This window comes from Aureococcus anophagefferens (assembly GCF_000186865.1).
Source record: "Aureococcus anophagefferens unplaced genomic scaffold AURANscaffold_7, whole genome shotgun sequence".
Taxonomy (NCBI): domain Eukaryota; class Pelagophyceae; order Pelagomonadales; family Pelagomonadaceae; genus Aureococcus; species Aureococcus anophagefferens.
Window position 1 is genome coordinate 1,642,066 of NW_008705567.1, and position 8,843 is coordinate 1,650,908.

Below are 8,843 nucleotides of genomic sequence, written 5' to 3' on the forward strand. Positions count from 1 at the left end.
CGCCGCGCCGCGCCGTCGTCCGCGCGCCGCGCGCGCCGGCCGAGGAGGCGGGGCCGGCGCCGCCACCGCGGCGACGCGGCGCACCCGGCGCCCTCGGCCCTCGCCGCCAAGCTCGCGCGCGCGCGGGACCGCGACGCGGCCTTCCGGGCCGCGCGGCGCGCGGCGGGCGACGACTCGGACGACGACGCCGCCGTGCTCGCGCGGGCGTCGGCCGGCGCCGCGCCCGCGCCCGCGGCCCCGGTCGTCGAGGCCGAGGCCGAGCCGCGGGCCTACGACCGGCGCCTGCCCCGCGAGCTGCGGCCCGCGGCGGGCCTCGGCGACGCCGACGCCGCGGGCGCCGCGCTCGACGCGCTCGACAGCACGACGGCCTGCGCGGTCCTCGACGGCCGCACGGGCCGCAGGGCCCTCGCCTGCGCCGCCGCCGTCGGCGACGTGGCCCTCGTGCGGGCCCTGCGGCGCCGCGGCGCCCGCGACGGCGACCGCGACTTCCGCGGGCGGACGGCGCGCGAGTCCGCGCGGTCGACGCGCGTCGCCCGCGCGGTCCGGGGCTCGTCCGAGGGCGCGCCGGCGCGCTTCGACGCGCGGGCGAGCGGCGAGCGCAAGGCCGTGCTGCGGCGCGTCGACTGGGACGTCGACGTCCTCGGCGCCGGCGGCGCCGTCGAAGCCGCGCGCGCCGCGGCCTACGACCTCCGGCACCGCGTCCTGCGCCTCGACGGCGGCGGGTCGGCGCCCGTCGAGGCCGTCGCCGCCTTCCGCGCCTGCCGCGACGGCCGCGACGTCTACGACGGCCTCGCGGCCGCGCGGCTCGGGACCCTCGCGCGGTTCGCGCTCGGCGAGCTGCTCGACGAAGTCGCGGACGAGGCCGTGCGGGGCTTCGAGGACGCGGGCAGGGCCCAGGAGCGGGCGCGGCGGGACGGGGAGCTGGAGGCCATGCGCGCCGCGGAGGCCGAGCAGCGCGGCGTCGCGCGCGCGCGTTCGCTCGAGGCCGCGCGCGACCGCGACGCGGCCGCCGCGGCCGCCGCGGCCTCCTCGGCGCTGGCGGCGGAGGCCGACCGGCGGCGCCTCGAAGCGCCGGCGCCGGCGCCCGCCGCTATGGAGGCCGTGGAGGCCCCGGCGCCCGCCGCCGTCGCCGAGGCGCCCGCGGCGCCGGCGTTCGAACTCGCGGCCGAGGAGCCCGCGCCCGCGCGCGAGGCCCCCGAGGCGCCGCCCGCGCCGGCGCCCGAGGCGGCCGAGGCGCCGGACCCCGAGCTCGAGCAGCTCGAGCGCGACGTCGAGGCCCTCCTCGACGAGCGCTTCGCCGCGCGGGAGGCGGCCGTCTTCGCGCTCTTCGAGGCCCGCGGCGTCCCGGGCGACTACGAGCGCGCGGGCCCCGACGAGGGCCGCGAGAAAAGCGAGCGGAAGCGCGCCAAGGCGCGCAAGCGGCGCCTCCGGCGCAACAGGGCCCACGTCGCGGGCCTCGCGTCGCCGCGGCTCGCGGCCGTCCCCGAGGCGCCCGCGGAGGCGCGGATCCCGGAGGCGGCGCCCGACGACCTCGTCCCGGCCGCGCCGGCGCCGGCGCCCGCGGGCGGCCCGGCCGCGGCGCCATACGTCGCGCCGTCGGCGTCGGCGCTCCTCGCGTCCGACGCGACGCGGGATCGCTTCAAGCGGTTCCTCGGTACCCCTGCCCTCCGCGACGCGGGGCTCTGCCTCGACGCGATCGCCGAGTACCGGCGGCGCCACGTCGATTCGACGCCGGAGCAGACGCGCGTCTTCGCCGCCGACCTCCTGGACGCGTTCCTGGGGCCGGCGTCGACGACGGCCGTCGACGTGGGGCCGGCCGCGGCCGCGGCCGCGCGCGCCGCGGCCGCCGGCGCCGCGCTCGACGCGTCCGCCTTCGACGGCCTCGAGCGCGACGTCGACGCCCTCCTCGCGGCGAGCGTCGAGGCCTTCCGCCTCGAGAAGCCCGTCGTCGTCGAGGGCCGCGCGCCGCCGCGGCCCGACGCCGCGGCGCCGGAGCCGACGCCGAGCCGCGGCCGGCGCGCGGTCCGCTACGTTCGGGACATGCTCCGGTCCCTGTCGCCGAGAAAGAAGCGGCCCGCCGAGGGGGGGATGGACGCGGCGAGCGCCGACGCGACGGCCGCGGCGCCGGCGGCCGCACCGTCGACGCCGACGCGGAGGCCGGCGCGGGGAGCCGACGAGTCCGCGCTGAAGCGCCTCTTCCGGTCCCTGTCGCCGTCGGCGCCGCGCCTCTGGTCCCGGTCGCCGGCGCGGTCCCCGAGGAGGTCCCCGCCGCCGCGCGCGCGGTCGCCGGCGCGGTTCTCGCTCGGCCGCCTCCTCCCGCGCTGGGGCCGCCGCTCGCGGTCGCCCGACGCCCACGCGGTGCCCAGCACCCCGGAGCCGCCTTCACAGCCGCCTCAGGCGACGACGTAACTTAGGCGTAGATGCGCATCCAGTCCCCCGGGGCGACCTTCGCACGGCATATCGGGCAGCCGGACGCCGCGTCCCGCGGAGGCAGGCAGCCCGCGCAGTACGACAGATGCCCGCACTGGCGGGGCGCGTAGGCTTTGGGCTCCGACATGCAGATGACGCAGAGCCGTTCGCCGCGCTCCCGCTGCAAACGACGCTGCTGTTCGGCTTGAATGAGGGGCTGGGCCGCGTTGACCGCGGCTTGGAGCGCCTCGAACTCCGAGTCGGGCATGGTGCGCAGGCTAGCGACGTCAATGTCCGTGCACTTGTTCGGGCGCCGCGCCTCCTCGTCGCGCGCGGCAGCGACGGCGGAAGATAGTCGCTCTTGGGCCGCGTCCCGTTCTTCCTGGCGCGCGGCAGCAACGGCAGAAGCCAGCTCGTCGCGCGCCGCGTCCCGCTCGCCGCACGCGCCGTCGCGTTCGTTCTGGGCTGCATCGCGCTCGCGGCGCGCTCCGTCGCGTTCGCGGCGCGCGCTGTCGCGCTCTTGGCGCGCGCTGTCTCGTCCTTGCCGCGCGTGCGCGAACACGTCCTCGCGGTCGAGCAGCGACTCGAGCTTGCGCTTCTTCCGCTCGGACTCGGGGATGTATTGGCGCGGACCTGGACCACGGCAGGAAAAGTGGATGGTGTCTCCACGTTTGATTCCATAAGATTCCAGCGTTCGCGTGTCGTCGAAGGCAAAGATAGATACTGAGGGAATATCTGCGGCAGACCCAAGAAGATTACAACCATGGCTGAGATTCTGGTATGCGGTCGGCAGGCCGGTCTTCGCCTCGATCAGCCGTCGCAGCACGTCGATCGTGTCGTCGGGACGCACGTCGAGCGGATAGGTTTTATCGTATCGCAAGAAGATCTGCATGGGACGCGAATACTCGGCGGGGTTCTCCATGCTGTGGCGCTCCGACCTCAAAGCATGTTTAGTGCCCCTCGCCCCCCACGTGCAGCCGGTCGAGCTCGACGCGGTCGACGTCCGTGGCCTCCATGCGGTCCACGAGGGACGCGCGGAGGCGCTTGACGACGGCGTCCGTCGCCGAGAACGCGCTCTTCAGCGCCGCGGCGTGGTCCGCCTCCTTCTGCTTCGTCTTCGGGTCGTCGGGCCCCGGCACGATGGCCCGGAGCTTGCGCTCGAGCTCGCGCTTGCGGTCGAGCTCGGCGAGCTGGGCGAGGGGGATGGGCACGCCGAGCTTGCTGCAGAGCACGGACGTGTCCCCCGGCGCGCCGCCGCCGCGGAGCGCGTGGAGCCGCCGCGCCTCCGCGCCCGCGAGGCCGCCCCCCGCGGCGTCCTTGGCGCGGACCTTGACCATCTTTGCGTCCGCGCGGAGCTGCTCGTACATGCGGTCGAATTTCTCGCACTCGCAGCGGAGCTCGAATTCGAACTGCGCGAAGAGCGCGTGGTCCTCGCGCTCCTTCGCGCGGAACCGCGCCATGCGCTCGCGGCTCAGCTGGCGCTCCCGCGCGAGGACGCGCGCCTCGAGATCCGCGGCGTCGTGGTGCGCCTTGGCGACCCGCAGGTCCTCCTCCTTCACGGCCGCGAGCTCGGCCTCGACTTTCGCGCAGTCGCGCCGCGACTCGCGCCGCGCGACCGCCGCGGCGCCCAGGGCCCGCGTCGCGTCGGCGAGCTCCGCGGCCGCGACGGCGCCGAGGCCTTTCGGGTCGACCGTCGCCTCGACGAGGCTCGCGAGCGCGTCGCGGAACGCCGCGTCGTGGCGCTCGTCGCAGAGCGCGTCCATGCGGAGCTCGAGCGCGTCGGCGCGCTCCATGGCCTCCTGTAACTCGTGCTGGAAGCCGCGCTCGCGCTGGTCGCGCCGGCGCAGGTGCGCCTCGGCGCACTTTTGCGCCTGGAACCAGCCGAACGCGTCCGCGTCGCGGATCTCCGTGACGTCCATGAGCCGCTTCTTCTCCCGCGCGCGCACGACGCGCGTCTCCGCCAACCGCAGATCCCGCAATTGTTGGCGCCCCTCGCGCCGGAGCCGCGCGCAGCCGAGCTCCGCCTCCCTGAGCCTTTCGAGGTCCGCGTCGCGCGCCGCCTCGAAGCGCTTCGTGCCCTCGTCGAAGTCGCGCTTCGCCGCCGTGCGCGTCGCGAGGGACGCGCGGCGCCGCGGGTCGCCGGGCAGCGGCAGGGGCCTCTGCGCCTCCTCGACCTCCTCGCGCAGGAGCCGCAGGGCCCCGCACAGATCGCCCGCGCCGCAGATCTTGTCGCGCGACCGTTTCGGGAGCTCGAGCCCGCCGAACAAGGCGAAGGCGCCGTCCTCGGGGTTCGTCCCGTCGGGCGGGTGGAAGAGGTGGACGCGTTTCAGCGCCGCGCACGCCGCGCGCGCGTTCTCCGCCTCCTTGCCCTCGACGCGCGCCATCAGCGCGGCGACGTGGATCCGCAGCTGCTCCGCCTTGGCGACGCGGTCCAGGGAGTGCGCCGCGAGCCGGTCGCCGGGCGCCGGCGTCGGGCCGTCGAAGGCGCTCTTGCGCCGCGCGGGCAGCGGCTCCGGCGGCGCCTCCGGCGGCGCGGACACCGTCGCCGCCCGCGACCGCGGCGGCGGCGGCGGCGGGCGCCGGTCGCCCGTGGTCGCGGCCCGGGCGCGCGGCGGCGGCGGCGGCGCGTCGTCGTCGTCGTCGGCCATTAGGGCTGCCCCTGCGATCGATCAATTAGACCATGCCCTTTGCGGCGCCTTCAACATTTGGATCGGCCAAGTCGGAGGAGCATCGATTCGCGTCGTCTCCTCCGCGGCCGCAGGCGCCGCTCCCGCCGTCGCCCCGCCCCCGACGCTCCGACCCCATGGCGCCGCGGCTCCTCTGCGTCGTCGCGGTCCTCGCGGCGTCGGCCGGCGCCGACGACACGAAGCGGGTCAAGGACCCCGTCGTGCGACACGACGCGCGCCAGTGCGGCCAGTACCTCTGCCCGGCGTACCCGAACGCGGCGGAGAAGTACATCCTCGACGGCTGCGGCGGCGAGTTCGAGAGCTACATGGCGACGTCCCTGTCCGTGACGGACGCGCCGGCGGACGCCGCGGCCGCGGGCGTGTCGACGTCGACGCTCGTCGCGCTCGCGACGGCCTCGGGCCTCGTCGCCTGCGCCGCCGGCTTCCTCGCCGGCAAGCGCGGCGGCGCGAGGCCACACGCCTACCTCCCGGTCCGAACGAAGGGCGTCTTCGACTTCGAGACCGAGGCCCTCGCCGCGGGGCCGGGCTACCAGTGAGCCGCGGTAACCTCCATTTTTTCCTCTCGCTTAGCCCCAGCCCGGGCACCCGTTCGGCGACCCGGGGAAGTCCGAGCTCAGGTCGTGCTTGATGGCCTTCGGCGAGTACTCGTAGGCGCAGAGGTAGGCGACCATGAGCGCGAGGAGCGGGTCGGGCCCCGGCGCGGTCTTGATCAGCGGCTCGCTCGAGAACCAGCCGCCGCGCATGTGCATCTGGAACATGTTGTTCTGCTGGACGACGTCCTCGCCGCCCGTCATCAAGTCGCCGGGGACGCCCCACATGGCCATGACCGTGCCCGTGCTCCGCTGGACGACCTGGTAGCAGAGCTGGTCGACGTACTCCTTCTCCTGCTTGGACCAGTGGCCGCTGGGGTCCTCCTCGCACGGCGGGTGGTAGTCGTAGTCCGCGATGGACGTGCCGCGCGCGAAGACGTGGAGCAGGAGGTCGCCGAACGCGACGCCGCGGCCGCCCATCGGCCGGATCGTCGCCGACGTCTCCATCTTCCACTTCATGACCCGCCGGTTCCCGCCGTCGTTCATGCCCCAGCCGCCGCGCTCGAAGTAGATGGCGTCCTCGGGCTCCTCTCCATCTAGGTCCACCTGGCCGTTGCTGAAGAACGCGACGAAGCGCGAGAACTCGGACGACGGCGCCTTGAAGTGCTTCTGGAAGTTCGGCGAACTGTCGAAGGCGCAGCGGTAGGAGATCTCGCCCTGGTTCGGCTTCTCCGGGTTGCCGCCCCGCACGAAGTTCTCGATCTCGATGACGGCGTCGCCGCCCCACATGGAGCCCGTCTTGTTGACGAAGAACCACTTCTTCTCCTTGTCGCTCGTCTCCTCGCCTTGATAGGCGATGTAGTCGCTGGACATCATGCCGGCGGACTTCAGCGAGAAAGTGCACGGCTCGGCCTCGCCGGGGTCCGGAATGATGTTCTCCGGGGCCGTGGGAGCCGAATTGCAGCAGCCCATGTTCTTGTCGCACTGGGCGAGATCGTATGCGACGGACGGCGCTGCAGCGATGGGGCTATTTATCTACGCGACGGCGCTGCAGCGATGAGCAGCGCGGCTATTGATGCAGGCGCGAGCTGCGATGCACTCAACCGGCGGCTGCAGCACGTTGCGATCGGGGCTGCCTTCGGTTGAAAGTACAACGACAGAAGATGTTGTCGGCAATCTGGGCTCGGCGGAAAGTTTGAGGGCTGCCCAGCCACCGTGGATCTGGAGCGCTCGTGTGGCGTGTGGAGCGCTGGGAGCGGGTCCGCGCGCGGAGCCTCCGAGGCGCCGCGGCAACGCGCAAAATGCTGCCCCGACTCGCGGCGCTGCTCACGGCGTGCGGCGCTGCTGCAACGCCGCCCTTTTCGCCGCGGAAGCGCCTCGTGCCCACGGCGCACCCCGTCCTCCAGGAGCGCTTCGCCGCCGCGGGCGTCCTGCGCGCCGCGGACTTTGACGCGGCGTCGAAAGCCGCCGCGGCGCCGCGCCGCGCCCCGAGCCGCCTCGGCAGCAAGAACTACGACGTCACGGAGGCCCAGTGCGCCAACTACACGCACTCCGACACGTGCTACGCGGGCGACTACGACGGCGACGACGACCGCGTGCTCGGGGCGCCGTCCCTGCCCGGCGCCTGCAGCCTCTGCGGCTACTTCCCCGCGACGAGCCCCTCGACCTTCCTCGACTGCCTCACGTGCGAGGACGACGGCTACGAGATCGTCGTCATCTACGACGACTGCACGGGCCTCTGCGCGGACGCGGACGCCGCGGCCTACTACGCCGACCTCGGCTTCGGCGACCTCACGACGTCGGCCTGCGACCTGTACGTGAACTGCTACCCGGACTTCATGGACTACGACACGGGCGGCACGAACTCCCAGTTCGCGGGCGACGACGACGGCTCGAGCTACTCCTACTCCTACGACTACTCCGACGGCTGCGAGCCCTGCGACGGCGACGAGGGCTGCGGCCGGCTCGCCACGGAGGACGACTGCGCCAACGCCGCGGACGTCCTCGGCGACGCGGACAAGGTCTGCGAGTGGACGCCGTGCGGCGACGACGGCGCCGCGGGCGACGACGCGGCCGGCGACGACGGCGCCGGCACGGCGACGCCGACGGTCGTCGAGGTCTCCGCGGTGCCGTCCATCGCGCCGACGGCGCTGCCCCCGGGCTACTTCCCCAACGAGCTCGCGGCGAGCACGTGCGTCACGGGCACGGAGCGGGGCACGGCCAAGTACCACACCGTGTCCTGGTGCCACCACCACGACGGCGGCATCTGCGTCGCGACCCAGGAGGAGTGCGACGCCCTCGCGGGCCGCATGTCCCTGGGCATCGGCTGCAACGGGCCCCAGGGCTCGGGCTGCCACTGCTGCAAGGACGTCGACCAGGACCTCATCTACTCCTGGGAGCCGTCGGCGACGCCGGCGCCGTCGACCTACGCGCCGACCTTCGCGAAGACGGCCGCGCCGACGGGCACCCCGGCGCCGAGCGGCAAGCCGGTCCCCGCGCCGACGGCCGCGCCCGCGCCCGCGCCCGTCCCCGCGCCCACGGCGACACCCTCTCCTACTGCAACACCCTCTCCTACGACAACACCCGCGCCCGTCCCCGCGCCCACGGCGACACCCTCTCCTACTACAACACCCTCTCCTACTACAACACCCTCTCCGACTACGGACGACGCCGCCGCGACGGACGACGCCGCTTCCGCGGACGACGCCGCGGCAACCGACGACGCGGCTTCAACAGACGACGCGGCTTCAACAGACGACGCCGCCTCCGCGGACGACGCCGCCGCGGACGACGCCGCGGCGTCGACGGACGACGCGGCGTCGACGACCGTCGACCTCGACTGGGTCGCGCAGCTCTACGCGGAGTCGAAGGAGGCGACCTACGCCGCCGGCGACGACGTCGTCTTCGCCTGGACGGGCACGCACAACGTCCAGCTGATGGCCGACGAGGCGTCGTGGACCGCGTGCGACTTCGCGGGGGCCGTGGACCTCGGCGACGCGACGCCCGTCACGGTCACGGGCTCGCCCGGCGACGTCGCCTACTACGCGTCGAGCGTCGGCGCCAACTGCACGAACGGGCGCAAGATCGCCATCACGTGGACCGAGGAGGTCGCGCTCGACTGGGTCGCGCAGATCGACGCGAACCCGAAAAACGCGTCCTACTCCGCCGGCGACGCGGTCACCTTCGACTGGACGGGCAATCACAACGTCTACCTGAA

At 74.4% G+C, this 8,843-nt stretch overlaps 3 protein-coding genes across 3 annotated transcripts in view; 2 read left to right on the plus strand and 1 right to left on the minus strand.

Moving 5' to 3' along the window:
- AURANDRAFT_63629 (hypothetical protein) overlaps positions 1 to 2,409 on the plus strand; it is a gene marked incomplete at both ends in the record, with an annotated part of 3,966 nt that extends 1,557 nt beyond the window's left edge. Inside the window, one exon of the mRNA XM_009037911.1 lies at positions 112 to 2,409. Within this exon, the coding sequence (XP_009036159.1) occupies positions 112 to 2,409 (2,298 nt within the window). The remainder of the gene's footprint in view (positions 1 to 111) is intronic.
- A 950-nt stretch (positions 2,410 to 3,359) lies between these two features.
- On the minus strand, positions 3,360 to 6,499 carry AURANDRAFT_63630 (hypothetical protein; the record flags this gene model as incomplete). Its single annotated transcript, XM_009038025.1, has 2 exons — positions 3,360 to 4,931; positions 5,765 to 6,499. The coding sequence occupies 2 exons, from the start codon at positions 6,497 to 6,499 to the stop codon at positions 3,360 to 3,362; spliced, it is 2,307 nt and encodes a 768-aa protein (XP_009036273.1).
- Positions 6,500 to 6,927: 428 nt separating this feature from the next.
- AURANDRAFT_63631 (hypothetical protein) overlaps positions 6,928 to 8,843 on the plus strand; it is a gene marked incomplete at both ends in the record, with an annotated part of 2,654 nt that continues 738 nt past the window's right edge. Inside the window, one exon of the mRNA XM_009037912.1 lies at positions 6,928 to 8,832. Within this exon, the coding sequence (XP_009036160.1) occupies positions 6,928 to 8,832 (1,905 nt within the window). The remainder of the gene's footprint in view (positions 8,833 to 8,843) is intronic.